The 22041-nt window shown below is 41.7% G+C and overlaps 1 protein-coding gene across 1 annotated transcript in view; it reads left to right on the plus strand.

The window, feature by feature from the left end:
- The window catches only part of grm2b (glutamate receptor, metabotropic 2b), a 50686-nt gene extending 29305 nt beyond the window's left edge, over nucleotides 1-21381 (plus strand). Inside the window, exons 3-6 of the mRNA XM_088338134.1 lie at nucleotides 7860-8697; nucleotides 9549-10612; nucleotides 17539-17725; nucleotides 20709-21381. Coding sequence (XP_088194260.1) covers nucleotides 7860-8697; nucleotides 9549-10612; nucleotides 17539-17725; nucleotides 20709-20782 — 2163 coding nt within the window. The 3' untranslated portion in view covers nucleotides 20783-21381. The remainder of the gene's footprint in view (nucleotides 1-7859; nucleotides 8698-9548; nucleotides 10613-17538; nucleotides 17726-20708) is intronic.
- Nucleotides 21382-22041: the final 660 nt, after the last annotated feature.

Raw genomic sequence — 22041 nt, forward strand, 5'->3', positions numbered from 1 at the left:
TCCCGCAATCCCTATCAGTATGACAAGGCCTTCCTCAGGTCCCTTTCCTCACAGGGTTTGTCCGTGCCTTTCCGTTAACCATTGAGCGTTCATGAGTGTTAGGTGTTCCGGATGGTTGGGTGGAGATAAAAGAGAGGATTTTATTGTCTTATCGCACACTGAATATTTTTATACAGCACTTTGTGTCACGGTTGCCAAGGCGCCCAATTGGTCACCGCCGTGTGGCGGCAGGTTCTGTCACGGTTGCCCATGGACACCAGCTGAAACGCGTTGACAGATTGCTCCCTGACTACTTAAACGCTGTCTTGTGAGTCGCCTGGGGTTAGGCGTTCTTTCCTGTGTTTTTGCTCTTGTTTTGCCAAGCCCTGTGAATATCCGTTTTTGCCTGTGTTTTGCTCCTGTTTTGTTCTCGCCCTGTACTGTTTGATTTTGACCACTTCCTCATTCCGATCAATCAACTTCCGCGTCCAACGATCCCCGGATCAAGTGTGCGCTTATTCCTCTTTACCCCAATAAACTGTGAGTAAGGTTACGCGATTGGGTTCTAATTCATGTTTCCTGTTCTGATTCGTGACACTTTGAGCGGCAATTTATTACAAATACATTTTATTTAAATATCATATCAGGACATAAACTTTTGGAAGGTGGCCAGAGGTATGCAAAATAACCGTGTGTGTGTGTTCAATAATCACTCTTGCATATTATGAGGATCGAGAAGAAAAATCACTTTTTATTTCCTTTTTTTAATAATATCATTATAACAATGAGCAGCGCGTGTGCGGCACAGTTCTGAGATCATGAGATTGAACCTCCTGTGTGGAGTTTGCATGTTCTCCCCGTGCTTGCGCGGATTTCCTCTGGGCGCTCTGGTTTCCTCCCACATTCCAATAACATGCATGTCAGGATAATTGACCGGTCCAAATTGTCCCTCTGTGTGAATGAGCGAGCGAATTGTCTGTCCCTGTGTGCCCTGAGACTGGCTGGCAACCAGTTCAGGGTATCCCTGCCTACTGCCCAGAGAAAGCTGGGATGGGCTTCAGCACTCCCGTGACCCTACTGAGGATAAGGGGTGCAGATGATGGATGGATAATAGTGAGCAAAAGAGTATAGTAATAAGTGTATAAGAGTATATGTGAGAAGGTTTAGTTGTGAAAGTACGAGAGTATAGTAACATGTGTGAGAGTATAATAGTGTGTATTAAAACGACCAGTTCAATGTAGGAGACTACTTGAACTGCCAGAAGATAACTGGGATGTTCTCCAGCACCCACGCAAAAATGGATCTATTATATTGTATTATTATACATTTATTCCAAACCAGTTTTATATCTGTTTTCTCGGCACATTAATGTTGCGTTCTCCAATAGGACCACTTAAACCACGAAGACTACTGCGTCCACTAATAAATATAGATTAAACACCAGCCTACATAATCTAAAACGCAAACCCACACATTCATAAAGAAAGAGCCTTATGAATATGTATTAAGTGCAAATGGAGGTTTCTTTGAGATTTCGTTTCGAGATGTCTGTTGTTGTGCTGCACTACAGTGAACATTTAAAAATTTGATAGGCTAGGGAAACAGTGTTGATATACATTGTTACGAATCAGTGGAGTCAAGTGAAAAGCTCGGATGCAGATACAGTTAGGACCTCCACCACCATATTTACTGTATTTTCTGCACCGGCACACCAGATTATAAGACGCAACAAAAATAGTCTTTTGCCATAATTTCCTGCCCCTATTTAAACCCACTCCTGTCCGTCCCCTTTTGTCAGTCCGTCTGCAAACCTCAGTTAACACTAGGCAAGCCTTTTTCGACCCTGACTCCCACCTGTTTTTGCTCCTGTCCGTCCCCCGGCTTCGACCCGTTTTTGATCCTGACCATGTCTACTCTCCCGTACCGGCTTTCGACCTCTTTTTGTCCCGACCACGTCTACTCTCCTGTTCTGGCTTACGACTCGCTTCTGACCCCGACCACGTTTTTGCTCTTCTGTCCTGGATACTGACCTGTTTTTTCCGTTCCCGACACCGCCATCGCTCGCCACGGAAGATCCACTTCCGCGTTCAGAGCAACCTGCTTCCCGTGTCCTGCAATCACCGGATCGTGGGCGCAACCCTTTCTCTTTCTTCCAATAAAACTTGTGAGAAACGCAACGCAAGTGGGTCCTGTCTCCATTCTGGTCTTAACATTCATTTCTGGCACAGTGAATAAAAATAGTGTGATAATGAGATAAAATCTAAACGCCTTTTTGTATGTCATCTGTACCATTGGTGGTCTAGTGGTCAAGTGTCGGAGCTCTCACTGCTGTGAGTGTCCTTTTGAGAAGTAAATCATACCTGTACTCACAGCTAACATCATATTCTCACACATGCTCATTTATACTTTCATACAGACACAGTCATACCGATACAAAAACACTACTATACTCTCTCATACACTCGATTCACATACACACATTACTATACTGTCACACACATATTACTACACTTTCTCGCATATACTACTGTACTCTCATACACTACTACTATACCTTCTCACACATACCACTATACTCTCTTACAGACAATACTAGACTCTCTTTACATATTACTTTACTCTTTCTTACACATATTACTATAATCTCATACCAGCACTACTATGCTGTCACACACATACTACTACATTCTCTCGCATATAATACTATACTCCCATACACACTGCTATGTTCTCACGCATACTACTATCCTCTCATACACACACTGCTATAACCGTTCACATATACTACTATACTCTCATACGTACTACAATACTCTTACTTACGCATATTACTATAATCTCTCACTACTATGCTGTCAAACACATACTATTATACTCTCTCACATATACTTCTCTCTAACACACTTTATTATAATGGATGAAACTCCAATTTGACGTATTCACAACATATGCACACATTGGTACTAAAAGTACCTAAAGTGTGACAAGACTGAGAGGTGAGGTGGTCATTACACTAGGTGTGAAACAACCAGAGTAAAGGCACTTCTAATGGTATGTGAGAAAGAATAGTAGTGTAGTGTGAGACAGTATAATATTGTGTGAGTGTGTGTGTCTGAGTACAGTACTGTCGGTGAGAGAGTATATCAGTATGTTAAAGAGTCTATGGTAGTGTGTCTGTTGGACTAGAGTAGTACGTTTGAGAGAGTATAGTAATATGTGGGTGAAAGCATAGCATTGTGTGTAAGAGATGTTAGTGGTACGTGCGAGAGAGTTTAGTAGTGTGAATGAAAGTATAGTGGTGTGCCTGGGAGAGTATACTGTGGTACTTTTGGACATGGGTATTACCGTGCCTGTGTGAGAGTATAATAATGCTTGTGTAAGAGTATGTTATATGTGAGAGCAAGCATGTTTTACTTCTAAAACGGCCTCTCATATACTGCCGGGACCTGGGTTCGATTCCTGTTGCATACAATGCTTCAAATGTATAGTAACAGTCAATATGGCGTTTTAGATGCAGCTTACAGTCCGTAAAATACAAAATAACTGTTACATCAGTCTTTGAGTTTAACTTTCGTGAAGTCATGCTGATGTCAGACTGCAAATTTATTTGCATCCATCCGTTTTTTCTTGAGCAAATCCCAGAGAACAATGCGAAGTTCAAGATAAATAGTAAACAGATTGTTGAGCGAAAAGCCGGCGGTAACAGCAGGAGAGACTTAAGAGCAACAAAACAGCCTGATAGAAATCTTCCTGGGCGGCCTTGGCGGGTGTTGGCATTTAGCTCCGGGTTTCATGGCCTGAGCTGCTGGTAATGCGAAGCCCGACTGAGGAAACAGCTTGATACCGACAAACATTCCGGCGTTCCATTCAAATGAAATCTAGCTTCGCTTTTGCATCCAAATATTTTGCTCTCGATTGCATCATATCATTTCCGTACGTCATCTTTAAACCATCATTTTCTTCAATTGAAGTGTTTCAAATATATCTTAATGTTGTATCAATCATGAGCTTTTCTTACAGTATATGTGTTAGGATGGTTTGTGGTTCACGGATCCCTTAACTGCCGGGGTCGATGGGGCACCATCTCCTGTGCTGTGCCTTGGGCAAGTCCAGCCTGACAGCACCCTCTCTCTATGGGCAGATAGCACTGGTTTCCATGGTTACCTGGTGCAGGAGAAGCCTCCTGATCTGACTCGTATACAGCACCTCCTTCATCTGGTCGCCGTTGTTTTTCTGTGTCAAGTCTAATCCCGCTCTTCGGAGATAAGGTTGACCTTGGTATTGATAGACAGCGGCATGTGACAATACCGATACTAGATCCTAAATCACTGGGGAAAAACTTTTTCGTTCCAAATTTTAGAGTAAGCCTGTTTTGTTCATAATACGGATTCCATTACTAATGGCTTTTATAGTTCACTAATTGTTAATAAGGGGTTAAAATATTTAATCGTAGTTCATCCAACCCCGCGACCCTAATGAGGATAAGCGGTATGGCTGATGAGATGAGATGAGATGAGATGAGATGAGTTCATCCAAATTTTTTTAATTGTTTTTTTCCCGAAAATATTACTCCTGTCAAGGGGTGAGGGGAACTAAATCATTTTTTTCCCCATTTTACTTGTTCCATAATAAAAACAGAGAACGATTTCAATTAAATTACTTTCTCAATCTGTGGAAAAAAAACTATGCCAATTTTGAATGCTGTCAAATCTTAGAATTTTTCAAGCTCGAACTCTGGTTTAATGCTGGGAAACTGCATTAATTCAATAGATAGCTCACGACAGTTAAAGGGGCAGTGTGTTTCATTTAGTGCAGGGGTCGGGAACCTATGGCTCGCGAGCCATATATGGCTCTTTCTATGAGTACCTATGGCTCAGAGACCAATTTGATTGCATGCAAAATTTCTCCATTTTGTTCAAAACCGGGATTGTCTATCCTATTCAGGTACACGTACAGCCAAACTGAAGCCAAATGCAGAGGAAACACTTCGCAGTATATATAGGGCACGTTTTTCACTACAATTTACAGTCAAGGTGTCACACAAAAAAAGGGGGGAAAAAAAACTCGTTTTGGCTGTACAACGCTAAAGAATCCTTTATTTAAAAGTTCACTATATAATCTGTGTTCAGTGTTCAGATACTTTATGATGAATCCACAGAACTGTAAATACGCCAAAACACCGGAAGAGAACTTAGTCATTTGATTGGGTGAGTGGGAGGGATGGGTGGAGCTATGCAAAAAGTACAAGCATTCCCTCCCATCTCTCGCCAAAGGTAAGCACATAAGGCTCCCTATTCTCAGAATGTTGTGACGTTTTTACAAAATAAATGCTTGCATCTGGTTTTGAAACCAATATGTATGAAAAAAAGGGTCAAAAGGAGTTTAACCGATCTTGAGTAATTGCAAGAAAGAGACAAGTTTAAAGTGGTCTGTTTGTTGAATTTGGGACAGGGGCTCTGGCATTATTCTCTTTTCATAATTTTTATCAAATCATCAAAAATAAATGTGCTGAAGACTAAGCTTTTGTCTGGGGCGCGGGTTTAGCAATTTAGTAAATTTGTCTCATAATATATGGTGTGGCTCTTTCCCAAAATAAAATTAATATTTTTTGCTTTTATGGCTCTTTAAGTCAAAAAGGTTCCCGACCCCTGATTTAGTGCCTCCAAATGGTAAAAAACTTTATTCTTTAAAAGCAAAACAATATTGATTTAAATAAAAAGAGAATAACTACATACTATATAGCCATATAGAGTTCATATATATATATATATATATATATATATATATATATATATATATATATATATATATATATATATATATATATATATATATATATATATATATATATATATATATATATATATATATATATATATATATAGTTCATAAACATACATTTCATACATATATATAAAGCAAGGCAGCGCAGTGTGCGGCACAGTTCTGAGGTCATGGGATCAAACCTTCCTGTGTGGATTTTGCATGTTCTCCCTCTGCCTATGTGGGTTCGCCTCCGGGCACTCCGGTTTCCTCCCACATTCCCAAAAACATGCATGTCAGGTTAATTGGCCGGTCAGAATTGTCCCTATGTGGGAATGAGCAAGTGAGTTGTCTGTCTCTGTGTGCCCTGCGACTGTCTGGCAAACTACTCGTCGACGATAGCTGGGATGGGCTCCAGCATCCCCGTGACCCTACTGGGGATAAGCGGCGCAGATAATGGATGGATATTTAAACCATCCATTTTTATAAATGCTCTTGAGTCGAGAAATTTCCTTTAATTTTACATAACATGATGCTCACATCACTATACCCCATCAGCTTACATCATTTTCTGCCATCTCGCTGCTACTGGTACCCCTGAAAAACAAAAACATCCCAAAAGGCTGTGTCTAAAAATTAAAAAAAAATAGTGGGGAACACTTTGAGTCTCTGTAGTTTGTATTTTTCCTTGTGCTTTTTTTCAGTTGTACTACACAACGAAGCGACATATAGTGGTAAAAAAAATAGACCCTGGCCCTTTAAAGTTGAGGGCACCACACTGCAAAACAATTATTTCCTCTTTTTGAGAATTGTGTTTTTTACTGTATGTTTTAAGTGATAATAATTATGTGTTGATTTCAAAATAACTAGTCATTAATAAAGTAATATGCTTTGTATATTTGACTCATTTCTCTATTAAAATAAGAAAAGAATCATTCAAATGTTAAGTTTAAGCATTGTTTCCTTTTACTCACTTGACATTATAAATACCCCAAAAAGCACAAGCCATATCTCCCCACTGTGTAGTGCAGGCTTGGCATTAGGTGATAAGTGCTATTGAGTTCCATGTAAGGAGCCTCTTGCTTAAAATTACCGTAGAAGCAAGAGACCAAAACAGTCACCGCAGGGGCCAAAGTCACAATTAGCAAATGCTAATGTCTCTCCCTTGCACGAATAAGCTGCTCCTTGGAAATAAATGTCCTTGAGTGGACAATTCTCCCAAGTTTGTTGTAACATAACTAAAAATAAAAGTGAGAGACAGGTTGTAAAAGCAATCTAATAAAAACATCGTCTTTTAGCTGGGGTCTCGATAGTTTGAGGTCCCTGCCGTAGTATGACAGTTTATTGTTTGATACGGATGCTACATTCGTGCTAATTAGTTAGGCAGGGCTACAATTTACTCGCAAATGAAGCCAACAATTACAGTGCACACGAGATTGAAAAACAAAATTAGCTCGCAAAACGCAACTTCCGTCTATGGTTTTCTTCAAACGCGGTATTTGAAAGTCGTTCATCCGACTTATTCGTTTCTGATTTTTCTATTCACATATTTTATTTGGTTTCTCAGATCTTATGGTCCCGATTATTATTTGCTCCTCACTGTTTATTTTCTTATTAGTCTTTAATGATATCTAAAGACAAAGAAGTAACCATATTTTTTTTAATTGATATTTGAGAATAGGGAAATGGTTTTATCATCTGGAAAACCCCGATGCGGCCCCACTTTACCTTAATTACGGTGGCCCCCCTAGTAAATTCAGTTTGAAACCCCTATACACCCAGGCCAAATTGACAGCCATATCGGGGGACAGGAAATTAACAAAAAGTGCTCCACATGGTGAGGAAAGGAATCGAAAGGGCAACACAAAACACTGCCTAAAACCTACAGCTGGTAGAATAAAGAAAGTATTTTGTGGGCACAGTACGTGGGTCCAAGAGTAAGGCACAGGGAAGTGGGAACGGCATCGGGTCATTCATGAGCACCAGATGTGGATGACTGGAGGCAGGCGTGGGGATTCCACAATCTTGAAGCGCCCTCCGGGGGGACAGTAGTGTACTGGATCGTGGCCATATCATATCGATTTGATTGACCCAATTCCTTTTGTTTCTCCTCCAAGGTGGCCAACCTCCTGCGACTTTTCCAGATTCCCCAGATCAGCTACGCCTCCACCAGTGCCAAGTTGAGTGACAAAACCCGTTACGACTACTTCGCCCGCACAGTACCTGCGGACTTCTACCAGGCCAAAGCTATGGCAGAAATCCTGCGCTATTTCAACTGGACCTATGTCTCCACCGTGGCTTCTGAGGGTGACTACGGCGAGACGGGCATTGACGCCTTCCAGCAGGAGGCCCGTTCACACCACATTTGTATCGCCACCTCGGCCAAGGTGAGCCGCTCCATGAACCGGCAGGGTTTCGAGAACGTGATCCGCTCGCTGCAGCAGAAGTCCAATGCCAAGGTGGTCATCATGTTCACCCGCAGTGAGGACGCCAGGGAGCTGCTGGTGGCTGCCGCTCGCATGCAGGTAACCTTCATCTGGGTGGCCAGCGACGGATGGGGGGCACAGGAGAGCGTGGTGAGGGGCAGCGAGATGGCGGCCGACGGAGCCTTCACCATTGAGCTGGCCTCCTACCCTATTAGGGAGTTCCGAGACTATTTCACCAAGCTTAACCCGTACACCAACACCAGAAACCCGTGGTTCAAGGAGTTTTGGGAACACCGCTTTGGCTGTAGCCTCCAGGAGCATGGCTGCAGCGAGCACAGCCTTAGGGACGGCACCTTCGAGCAGGAGTCCAAGATAATGTTTGTGGTCAATGCCGTCTACGCCATGGCCTACGCGTTACACAACATGAGGCAGGCCGTGTGTTCCAACACGTCCAAAGTGTGCGATGCCATGAAACCGGGGAATGGGAAACGCTTTTACAAAGAGTTCATTCTGAAGACCAAGTTTGAAGGTGAGCAAAGTAAATAGCAGTACAGTGGCCTCTTTCCATTTGAGCTACTCTAGTTACGAGAAATCCGAAACATAAGATGCATTTCGAAGGATCTCGCCTGGCATAAGAGTGAAAATCCAAGTTAAAAGAATTTTCACACACTTCTAATAGACGGTTTAAGGCTCAAGGCCACTGAGCTCCAGAATTAGCTCGTCCCAGGTTAGCAAGTCATTTGCCACCATGCAAACCTGGTCCCCTGTTTAGTTATGTTTTTTATCGCAGTACTTACATATCTTTAGGATACTTGTGCCCTCTTACTCCTCCACCAGGACTCATACACCTCAAATAGCAACCTCCACCTTCTTCCATGATAAATGCTCATAATAAAACTGCATTTCATTTTGTTATCTTATTCATCTCATGAATATATTTTTATGTCCAATTGCTATTTAACTGTTTTTTTTAAGTGATCAAGAATAGCTTTTATAGCTATTTGGGGTCAAATTCGATGATTGTGGGAGGCCAGTGATGGATGAATTGGTTTTCAGTCATTCCTCATTGGGGAAAACTAGTTTGATATACAAGAAATTCTAAGTATGAGCTTGATTGGGGAATCAATTACTCTTATATGTAGAGGGGCCACTGTTTGTAATTGTTGGAAGTTGAATGCTTTGGGAAACGTAATGGCTGTTGAAACTGTTGTTTTAAGATTTGTTGGAAACATTTAAGATGACTTCTTTCATGCTTTATTTGTTTAAATCCGAACAAAAGAAAAGGACAGCAATAGCGGAGTCTTACTGCCGTCTTAAAGTCATCGTAATTTATTTTAAATGGTTAAAAGAAACAACTAACGGTTGTGTTTTCTCCCCCAGCTCCATTCCGACCTGCCGACACAGAGAGTATGGTCCGCTTCGACTCCTCGGGCGACAGCATCAGCCGCTACAACATTTTCCACTATCACAAAGAAGACGGCAGGTTTGTCTACAAGAAGGTTGGCTACTGGGACCAGAACCTGACCCTGAACACCAGCGTGATAAGCTGGCCTGGACAAGCCCCGCCCACATCTCAGTGCAGCGACCCTTGCAAAAAGAACGAGGTGAAGAGCATGCAGCCTGGAGACGTATGCTGCTGGATCTGCATCCCCTGCCAGCCCTACCAGTACTTGAAGGACGAGTTCACCTGTGCCGATTGTGGCTTCGGCCAGTGGCCGCTGGCCAACTTGACGGGCTGCTACGACCTGCCCGAGGAGTACATCCGCTGGGAGGACGCTTGGGCGGTGGGGCCCGTCACCATCTCCTGCCTGGGGATAGTGTGCACCTTGTCGGTAGTTGGCTTGTTCTTCAAGCACAACGAGACGCCGGTGGTGAAGGCCAGCGGGCGTGAGCTCTCCTATATCCTTCTCCTGGGGGTGCTGATGTGCTACGGCATGACCTTTATCTATATAGCCAAACCTTCCACTGCTGTCTGCACCCTGCGGCGGTTGGGCCTCGGCGCCTCCTTTGCAGTGTGCTACTCGGCCCTGCTGACCAAGACCAACCGCATCGCCCGCATCTTCAGTGGCGTGAAGGACGGCGCCCAAAGGCCGCGTTTCATCAGCCCCGCCTCGCAGGTGGCCATCTGCGGTGCCCTCATATCCTGCCAGCTACTCGTGGCAGTGGTGTGGCTGCTGGTGGAGATTCCTGGCGTAAGGAGAGAGGTGGGGCCCGAGCGACGGGACGTGGTCACCCTCAAGTGCAACAGCAGGGACTCCAGCATGCTGATGTCGCTCACGTACAACTGCGTCCTCATCGTCCTCTGCACCGTCTACGCCTTCAAGACCAGGAAGTGCCCGGAGAACTTCAACGAGGCCAAGTTCATCGGCTTCACCATGTACACCACCTGCATCATCTGGCTCGCCTTTCAGCCCATCTTCTACGTCACCGCCAGTGACTACAGGGTAACTAGCGCTCCATTAGACATGCTTGATATTTTTATTCCCTTTTATCAGCAGTTTGAAATTAGTGGGCCTTGTGACAATAGTTTAGGCTCCCCACCTTAACATGAAAGTTTCAGGTTATCAGGCCAACGCGAAACTGATGTGGAGGATAGCTCTCTGTTACATAGATAGGCAGGGCTCAAAATTGGGTACAATTCATTCACAAATGCAGCCACAATTACAGTGCACTCGAGATGGAAACAAAAAGCTCGCAAAACGCAACTTCCATCTTGAAGTGCGTTTCAAACCTGGTATTTGAAGTCAGGATACTTGGCTGGCCGCTGCTGTAAAGAGCATTAAACGACGCAAAATGGACCGATACAGAGACCAACAGAGAGTAAATGGTCTGAATTTATGTAGTGCTTTTCAAGTCACCTCCTAAAGCGCTCCACAATGTGCCACACACTTACCCATTCACACACACACTCACACACCCAGAGCGGCGTCACCCATGCAAGGCAATTACGTGCTTATTGGGATATTAGGGGTTCAGTGTCTTGCCCAAAGACACTTTGACATTTAACCCGGAGGAGCTGGGAATCAAACCTGCGACCTTTGGGTCCAAAGACAAGCTATAAATCTCCTCGGCTATTTCCACCCCCAAATAAAACGAAATGAAACGATCTGCATTTATATAGCGGTTTTCAAGTCAAGACTTCCCAAAGCGCTTTACAATGTGCTTCACATTTCCCAATAGTGGCCGTGCAGCCATGTAAGGCGCTAACCTGCTTATTGGGGGTATTAGGGGTTCAGTGTCTTACCCAAGGACACTTCGACATGTAACACAGAGGAGCCGGGATTCGAACTGCGATCTCTTGATCCCAAGACGAGCGCTCTACCTCCTGAGGCACTGCCGCCCCCCAAATCAGACTCCTTTGACTGGAACATGGAAACCAGTACTATCTGTTTCATCAGGGGGAGCAAATCCTACCCCCAAAAAACGTCCTTGTGAGAAATGGGCAACGCCAGGCTGTACTTGCCCAAGGTGAGGGAGAAGCATGGAAAGAGAGAGAGTGAGAAGTGAGAGACAGAGAGACAGAGAGAGACGGTGGGACTGAAAGAGAGGAAAAGACAGATATATATGTATATATATTTATATCTATATCTATCTATATATATCTATATCTATATATATATATATATATATATATATATATATATATATATATATATATATATATATATATATAGAGAGAGAGAGAGAGAGAGAGAGAGAGAGAGAGAGAGAGAGAGAGAGAGAGAGAGAGAGAGAGAGAGAGAGAGAGAGAGATATATAGAAGCTAAATAGAGAGGCAGAGAAATATACACAGAGAGAAAGACAGACTGATATAGAAAGAGTGGTGAAAAATAAGAGAGAGAGAGAGAGAAATAGACTGAGAGAATGCAAGACACAGACACAGACAGGCACAAAATTTGAGGGACAGAAAGAGAGAACTACAGTTATTGCATTTTTGTTTTTTGGAACCACAAAATTTTCACATTGTATCCTCAATATTATTCAAACAATTTGGATTAATGCATCACTGTGATAAAAGTCCGCAGATGCAGAGTGAGGCATGTATTTCTCATGCCTCATGGTAGAGGGCGATAGTGGGACCAAGGATTCTGATTTGTTGCACAACTCGGCTGTAAGCAATATAATTGGTGATAATATTAGCAATCTAACAGCAAGACAATCCATACAGTATTTTCTTTTTTTCTTTTTTCTTTTTTGAGTTTTTTTGAGTTTTTCCTTTCCCTCATCTTGGTTCCAGATCAGGGGATGATGTAATAATAGTCTGAAAAATAGTCCGTGTAATAACCTGTGCAGTCCTTTGGGACTCTGTGATTAAGGGCGATACAAATAAAAATGACTTGACTTGACTTGACTTTTCTCATTGGTTCTGCCTGTGCATCCCCAGACATGAACACCCAGCGCACGTCACTTATATTCTCAACAACAAAACAAATAGGCTCAGAAAAATAAATCACACATAGTGCAAACTTTTCTCACTCATATACAAAAGATGCGCACACAAAAACATTGACAAGCGCTTCCATTCGTTTTAAAACAGACTATCTCCCCTTGAAAAACCACTCACACTAACAAAAAACCATTAACACTAATAACAACTTTTCACATTCCAAAAGGTCACGCAAACACACATATCAGGCACGAAGATTTCACAAAATTGGCACTCAAATAGCCCATAAACAATCAGAAATCTTTGACATGCACGAACTTAAAAACTTTCCAACCCTTCGTTTTCCACCAAAAATAAAAACACCTCATTTGACACCCCAAAATAGCCCTTGAAACCACATCATCGCTCACATCACTTGCACATCTCATAAGTTCAAGAGAAAACCACGACTTTTCAATGCAACTTTTGTGCGTTAATAGAAGCAGGATGTTGAAAACACTTATTTGCCGTCTCGTCAGTCTGTCACTTCAAGTGTTTGTTTTTTGGTGTCTTCATTATCACCTCGGTGTCACTTTCACTCGATATTTTATCACTCTCGCAGTCACGCGAAATCCGTGTGTGAGATCAGAAATGTGAAACGCAATCTGATTCGTTTACTTGTGACTCATAATAACGATTGAAAGCAGTTGCTGGCCAAGTTGTCAAAGAAGGAATTTAATATTAGATCCGACACAGAGCGCTGAGCCACGGTATCCATGTATCACATGCAGAGCAAATAGGGCGGCTGAAACAACAGCGAGCGACTCTTAAGTCGCAATTCCTGATAGCATTGCTGTATTTCTTCCTTATCATGCAAACCTATCTCAAAAGACAGGAGAAGAGGGTCTCAATTATTTTATACAGAGTTTTATTCATGGCATCAAGTTGTCCAAAGACGTTAATTACCTTGTAATGTTGGCAATCTCTGAGGAAGTCGTCAGCCCCGTACAAACTTCACATAGAAATAGATTCAGATTTGTCAGCTCTGACGGACTCATACTGCAAATATAAAGCAGGGTATGTACATTTTACTGTTTTCGCTTCTAACAGACCCTAATGAGTTTTGGATATGTCACCCCACTCTTATTTCTTGGCGTATCTAATGCTATAAAATAAGCAAAGGTTGTTTTTTTTCGGATATCTTTGCAAAACACTTTATAAGTTCATAACCTAAGTTCATAACAAACTTATTCCGGAATTTTGTAAGGTGTGTCCAGGTTTCTATTTCATGATAATATAGCTAATTAACGTGGCAGGGAGGGGCTACATGTCATGCGGTGAGGCTGATAAGGTGCTGTGTTATAACAGACCCAACAGCATTGTAAACTTAAATTTTAACAAAAACAAAACACGTTCTCAACAATCTTCGGAGTTGAATGTTAGAGCGACAGCATGCCTTTATCCACTTCAAACACTACTCCAAATTAGGTTCTGGCTGAGGAAAAGGGACGAACCCCACCCCTGTAAATCGTTCCGGAGACATCTGATAAACGTTACAAGTGCCCCAGACACATCAGCAAACCATTTTTGATGCAAAACACTAATTACAATTTTTTCAGGTTACAAAGGTTTCCCCAGAACAGAATACAATTGTAAGAAGAGGTATCACTGTAAAAGCGTGTGAATCACGTGATACAAAGATGGACGACCTAAATCTGCAGCCACCGCCTGTCGCCATCCACGTGTTCTGATTGGCTGAGAACAAGCGCTGTCTGATTACCGGTAATTGCTGCTGACAGTGAATATCTGCAAAGTTTCTGGGTTTAGGATAGAAATATACAGTAATTGGGGAACCTTTCAATGCCACAGATCTCATTAAGAAAACAAGCAAGCGAGTTACAGTTTGCTGGCTACATCCCAATTAAATTAGGGTGGAATCTTGGGGGAACCCTCCCCTTGGTTGACTGTCTAGCTTATGAGTGATCTAAAACCTTGCATCGAAGGCTTTGACCACACTTTTCATGGTTCGTACAGGTGCTTGAAACTGCTTAAATTTCAATGCTGTTTTCAATGGTGGGAAAGTGCAGAATTTTCGGGCAAAGTGCTTGTAAATGCTTGGAATTGCTGCCATGTTTCACAAGAACTCAAAAATGGCTTCACTTCGTCATTGCATTTCTTTACTTGTGATCAACAGCACCTGCCATTGTCCTATAAAACGTCATCGCCCCCTACAGGTCACACCCTAAAGGTCAGGTGCATGCAACACAAAACAGGTTTCCATAAAATGTGTATCAATTATGAGCATTTATTATCAGCTATGCTAAAATTTAAGGTAGTGTTTCCTAGTGGTAAATTGTAACAAAAAGAACTCCCTGAAACTTAAAATATAAGCTACAAAATATTGTCATTTTTACCCAATACCTATATGGGGAGAGATTTGTTTTAAAAACAAACATATTCGTGATTTACTAAAGATCTAAAAATCAAATTTCTTGATAAATGCACACGCAAGATTTTTTCTTTTAATGGTACCCTAGAAATTGGAAAATTAACTTTGAAGTCCTTAAAAACTGCCTGAGTTTGGCCATGAAGGGTGTACAAACCCTGTCTTTTGTATGGACAATCTATTTTTGTTCCTTAAAGGATTCCCTAATAAAATGATGTTGCGTGGTCCTCTGCTAGTCTTAACACAACATTTTGCATTCGTAAAATATGAATTAAGAACACTGTAATATTTGATTTATAGATGACTGTCATGTGTTGTGCAACCTAAAACAAATGCTACAAAGCACAAGGAAAAAATACAAAATGCCGGAGACTAAAAATGACATATTTTCCTTCTAATTTTTTTAGTCCAACCTTGTACATGGGTTTTGGGGTATCCTCAGCAGCAAGATGGCGGACAATCATGTCAGTTGCCCCTAGGTGACCCTGACCCTTTTATAAAAATAAGTACACATTTCTCAAAAAAGAATACCGTAAGTTCCGGACTAGAAGTCGCTACTTTTTTGGTACATTTGAAACACTGCGTCTTCATATACGGTGCAGACATCTGTAGCTGCAGTGCCTAGAGGATGGCTGAGAACTGGTGCGGACCAGAAAAAAAAATAAAACCCTTTGTAATATCTTTACGTGTAAATACTTAAAACAACGAGTATACAAATTTGCATACAAAACACCGCAGTGACATGATGTAACATTTTTGACAGAAAATGATGCAGCTGAAAACATCACTCATCATGGATTCCTCGAGGATTGGGTTTTCCTACCTCTGACAGAACAATGTAAAGACTGTATAACAACTGGATGAAGAGTTGCATTGTGGAGACAAGTGGATAAAACAAGAAGTACATAACTACTCAGAAGGCACATTCATTACTACTAAATGATTAGACCGATTAAGATATTGACAAGATCAATATAAGAAGGATGCAACTGGAAAACTCACACAATTATGACTAAATATTCATTATTACATGAGTAGCGGTTATAACACATTCTCAAGGTGAGACGACATCTTTTAAACAATTTTGAATTTTCATTTTCATTATCATTCCGATCTGAGATTTGTCAACATTTCCACTTTTTTCATTTTTATTCAACTTTCCAGGACACAGTAAAACTCCACCTATCGTGTTTAGGAAGTAGTGTTTGTGTGTGTTAGGGTCGTAGGTCTGAATCCACTTCATGCTGTGCGCTGCAAATAGAATTCCTGGACCGTGGGGCGATCCAGTGGCGTGGGAAGAGATTCTGCTCAGGCTACATGACCCGAACAGTCAGTTCACATTAGCGGCTGAAACGTGACTCACGTGACCCTGATTGAATGTTACAATCCCAAAGTATTAGAATGCTTACCCATGTTTGCCTTCTCCTACAATACGACCTAAACAAAGCACTGTCTACAGTAATATGTGCCATGTCAAACATACGGCCTGCAGGATGACGTAGATATGTGAGTATGTCCAAAAAATAACTGAGTTTTTACCTCATTTTCATTAAAAGTTATCTGTTTTTAATAAATACCAACCAAATTATCCTTATCGCCGCTCGCAGGCAGTAAAAGAGTAAAAGAGCTCCAGCAAAGTTCTATTCATTTTTGGAACTACTCATCTTTGTGTTCAGGTGTCCTTTGTGATGAACAATAATAAAACGTGCCACGCTTAGCGAACAGTTAAATTACATTGTTAAACGTGCTGCTACTCGGGATTTGATACCCGATACTGATGCGCTTGTAAAGGCAAAAATATTTTCACAAAAACTCTGCTTAAAAATGACACAGACACAGCTTTTTGGTGGCTTCCCTTTGTCATTGTATCTCTTCTGTTGTGATTAACAGCAGCTGGCATTAGTTTGTATGGCATTGCCCTATGAAGGCAGAAATATGCTAAGTTTTAGTAGCTAGCAGTATCAAGAACACTACAAGAGTGCAATGAGAGAGAGGGGGAATGGTATGATGGCAAAACATTTGTTTGAAAATAAAATTAATCTGCTTTAATGTTAAAGACAATATTCTGCAGTATTTTCTCAGCTTCAGTGGGCCCAGCCAGGTAATTGTATCTTTTATTTCTCATTGATTGCTAAGGGTCTTAGTTTGTTTTTATTCATTTTCTTCTTCAAAGCAGTATGAGGATTGAGGCAAGCATATTTTTGTTCATAGCTCACATTTGAATTTGCTGAGTTGGTTCAGACGTAAACCTTAATTTATTCAATAGTTAAAATAAAAGACACACATGAAAATCATTTGTTTCCATAGTTTGTGAATAAAAGTGTTGTGCCTAGACCCCTTTTCATTCGTGATTATAATGTGGAGGGTCGGCTACAAATAAGCGGAATGATAAATCATAGTACTGGTCCTGCCCATCTGAGAACATAAAGTCTGGCCCTCGATCCAAACTGAGTTTGACATGCCCGCAGTAGATGAATACATTCCAGTTTGCAATGAAGAAGGTTGATAGGAACAGGGTTTTCAAGGCATTCACCCACCGCCATCCTGTTTCCCTGCAGGTCCAGACCACCACCATGTGCATCTCTGTCAGTTTGAGCGGCTCCGTTGTCCTAGGCTGCCTATTTGCCCCTAAGGTGCACATCATCCTGTTCCAGCCTCAAAAGAACGTTGCCTCGCTGAGGGTCACAGCCAACCGCTTCAGTGCCACCGTGTCGGCATCTGCGCCCAGCTCCAGTTACTCCAAAGGTGAGAAAATGTTTGCAAAACTGTGTGTGAAGAACCTTAAATATATCAGGCACTACAAAAAATACACATTTCTCCCTGTGTTCATCCGAATTCAAGGTTACAATGAATTCAAAACGGAGGACTTTCGGAAACAATTGAGAAAAAGCGGAATCACATTGCGTCATTGTTAAATAGAGTCATATAAGATTCAGCTTACCACTGTCAGACACCATTTTTTTGTGAGAAAAGATAAGGAAATCAACGTAAGACTAAATATCCATCCATCCAATATCTGCACTGCTTATCCTCAGTAGGGTCACGGGGTGCTGGAGCCCATCCAAGCTATCTTTAGGCCATGGGCAGGGGACACAGGAACAGACAACACTCTCTCGTTCACATCTAGGGACAATTTGGGCCAGCCAATTAACCTGACATGCATGTTCTTGCAATGTGGGATGAAACTAGAGTGCCTGGAGGAAACCCACACAGGCACAGGGAGAACATGCAAACTCCACATAGTATGTAGTCGGATAAAAACAATGTTTAGATTATAACATCACATTACACATCGGTTTCAGCATGCCCACACTCTAAAAACACAAAACTATTTTGGTATATGGATATAACCTTTTTTTTTTTACTCTTTATCTCTCCTTTCTCAATTTTACCTACTCAAAAATTCAGTTAAATAAGAAAAAAAAATGATCATCTAATAAAAATAATTTGTCAGGAAAAGTATATATATTTTACAAATTATGATCTTCTTGAGGGTGGTTAGCGTGCAGCCCCACGATGCAGACGTTCAGGGTTAAAATCCGTTAACCGCAACTCCCCTGTGTGGGGTTTGCATGTTCTCCCTGTGCCTGTGTGGGTTTTCTCCCACATTCCAAAAACATGCATGTCAGGTTAACTGGCTAACCTAAATTGTCCCTACGTGTGAATGAGCGAGTTAGTTGTCCGTCTCTGTGTGACCTGTCAGTTCAGGGTGTCCCCTGCTCACTGCCCGAAGATAGCTGGGATGGGCTCCAGCACCCCCGTGACCCTACTGAGGATAAGCAGTCCAGATAATGGATGGATGGATATCTTCTTGTGGCACGGCAACCACAATGAAGAAACCTGACTTAAAATGTGAGAAAATTGTGTATAATAAGAATATCAATGGTTGCCAAATAATTTCCGTCTGTAGTATGTTTTCTCATTTTGATGTTTGTTCGTTTCAAAGTTTAGATCTGACTTTTCACACTTCAAAATGTCCAGTCAAAAACATTCCCCAAAATATGGCAAAATAAAACATATGAGTACTTCGAGGGACAGTGTATAGGATCACTAGATATCGCTGTATTGTGTCATGCAACCGAAAGTCAGAGACCCTTTAGCACCTTGAGTGTTTCCCCAGGTGGGTTTTCCAAAAAATGTTTTGATATTGGAAATCATATGCTTTCTGTAGGACAAACACAACACATATGTTCTTATTGTTTTCCAAAAAATAAAAATGAGTAAATGTTGCCTTTGATATTTGGTTAATGGTTAGCATTTATATAGGGCTTTTCAAGTCACTGAAGACCTTTTAATGCACTTTAAGATGCTGAAATAGACCAATTACGTCAGGGGTGTCAAACTCATTTTAACTCGGGGGCCACACAATAGAACAAACATTCTGTCGGGGGCCGGACTAGTAGATTAAAGAGAAAGAAAAAGAGAGATACAGAAATAAGAGAAAGAGGGAGGGAAAAGGAGAGAGGGTGAGACAAAGAAAGAAAAAGAAAGAGTGAGAGAGCGTGAGAAACAAAAGATAAAAAGTCGGGGGGAAAAGAAAGGGAGAGCAAGAAAGAAATCCAAAGAAAAATAGAAAGACAGAAGGAGAGAAAAGAAAGCGCAAAGGGTATGAAGAAAGAGAAAAGAGAAAAGAAAAAAAGGAAGTTAGAGCAAAAGAGGTTAAAAGAAACAGAGAGAGAAAGAGACAAAGAGCAACAAAGGAAGAGAAAAAGAGAGACACAGAGAGTGAAAGAGACAGAGACAGAGTGGGAGAAGAGGGGTGGAAAAGAGAGAGAGAGAAAAATTAATACAAGTTCAGTGTCTTTGTTCGAAGGCACCTGGCTTTGGCAACATCAAGTTGACATATTTCAACCTGCAGCTGGTTTTTCTCTTGCACTTCTCTGAGCGTTGTCTCGCGGGTCGGATTCAATCCCTTAGCGGGCCTGATCTGGCCCATGGGCCGCCTGTTTGACACCTGTGAATTACGTCATGTAAAATTAGACGACAATCAGTTATGCATTCTGGGGTAGAGTTAAGTTCGGGCCTAAAAAATTCAGCCCGACCCGACCCGAGTCGTGGCTATATAAACCCAAACCCGCCAGATTAACTTGATTTGAAAAAAAAAAGCCCGAAATTAACCCGAAGCTTTAATTTGCCGCCAAAGTAAACCGCTTTACTCCGGCTGTGCGTACTTCAGCGGCAAACTGAACCACGCAGCTTGGGGTTTACTCAAAGCCAAATCCCTCATATCAAGTGTGCACTGCAAGTGCAACGCCTAAATGAACGGTTCGGCGTGGAAATAAGCATCTCGGCGACGTGCAGCGAACGAGCGTCAACTTAAACAAATTGGCAGTCAAACGAAAATAAAATTCTGCAGATTACAAGCTGAAATAGTGAAAGATTTGGCCAAAAAGCAGGTTTGTAAAGTTTATAAGCTATTGGCAAGAAGCAGAAATGACGCCTGACGTGAGGGAGGTGGAAGGAGGAAGCCCTGCGCCTTTTACCCCAACACTGAAAAATTTCATTGGATTTTATGATTTGTAGTTGAACTTTATATAATTACTTGAGTAAAAGTAAGTGCATGCTGTGTAGATTCTCCTCGAAGGGATACAAAAAATTGGCAACAGATAATCCCGACCAAATGATCGACAGGTTCGGGCCCAAAATCTTACCTCTATTCTAGGGTCACGACATATAATTTGCTACTTAGGATTGCATAAAACGCAGTGTCAAACTTTTGTGACGGCAGGTTCCGCCTCCAACTACGTGCCAACCGTTTGTAACGGTCGTGAGGTGGTGGACTCTACAACATCGTCCTTGTGAAATTCCCCATCACCGGTTCAGAGATGGCGGGTCCCTGCTGCCGCAAGGAAACTGTATCCGGGTTTGAACCCGCGGTGGCCCCGTTTGTATACTTTTCATATACTGTGACTTTTGTGGCTTTACACTTAGATGTGGATATGTGTTTTGTGTGAATTAGTGGAAAAAACATACAAAAGGTAAAAGCCTACTCAGTGTTGTACAGTAGCACTATGAGCCGTAGTAAAAAACACAGTTGACGACTAAAGAAATATGTGCTCATTTCAATTTGACCTCAAATGTCATTATTGCAATCCAATTTGAAAAGAATGACATTTTTTCGACCTATTAGAATGCATTTTTTGCACCGTGCCTTGTCTGAATTTGTCACGTTGTGTGCAGTAGCATATTACAGTCGTTACTTATAGTCACTTCCAGTACTATGAATATATCCAATGTTTGATCACCGATAAATACAAAAAAATTGTTTGATTTTTGTAAAAATGTGCCAATGTTAGTCAGCATTAAATTAAGCAAATGATTTATGAATGTGCCAATGTAGACGTTCTACAGTGTGTGCTTTTATGTAACTAATGTAAATAAAACCTTTTTTGTATATGAAATGAACTGATCTGCATTTATATAGCGCTTTTCAAGTCAATGACTTCCCAAAGCGCTTTACAATGTGCTCCACATTTCCCAATAGCGGCCCTGCAGCCATGTAAGGCGCTAACCTGCTTATTGGGGGTATTAGGGGTTCGGTGTCTTACCCAAGGACACTTCGACATGTAACACGGGCGAGACGGGATTCGAACTGAGATCCCTTGATCCAAAGACGAACGCTCTACCACCTGAGCTACTGCCGCCCACAAACAAGTGTAGTTTTGTTTAACATGTGAATACTAAACCTTTAGTCCAGTGTGATGTTTGATAACGTGCGATTTGGGCATTAAGAACTAACAAGAAACACATTTTTGTTGTATTCATGGTTAGTCAAGTCTTATTTTTTTGTATAGCACTTGATCAAAATGAGTCTCAAATAGCTCTACAGTGGGAAGGGGACTATCAGAAGAAAAATATGGATGGAGTAAATATGTAACGAGCAGCACGGCAGTGCAGTGGTCAGTGCGTGTGCGGCACAGTTCTGAGGTCATGAGATCGAACCTTCCTGTGTGGAGTTTGCATGTTCTCTCCACGCTTGCGTGGCTTTCCTTCGGGCACGTCGGTTTCCTCCCACATTCCAAAAACATGCATCTCAGGTTAGTTGGCCGGTCCAAATTGTC

This window comes from Urocampus carinirostris, chromosome 6, assembly GCF_059441175.1.
Source record: "Urocampus carinirostris isolate Australia breed hairy pipefish chromosome 6, RoL_Ucar_1.0, whole genome shotgun sequence".
NCBI lineage: Eukaryota > Metazoa > Chordata > Actinopteri > Syngnathiformes > Syngnathidae > Urocampus > Urocampus carinirostris.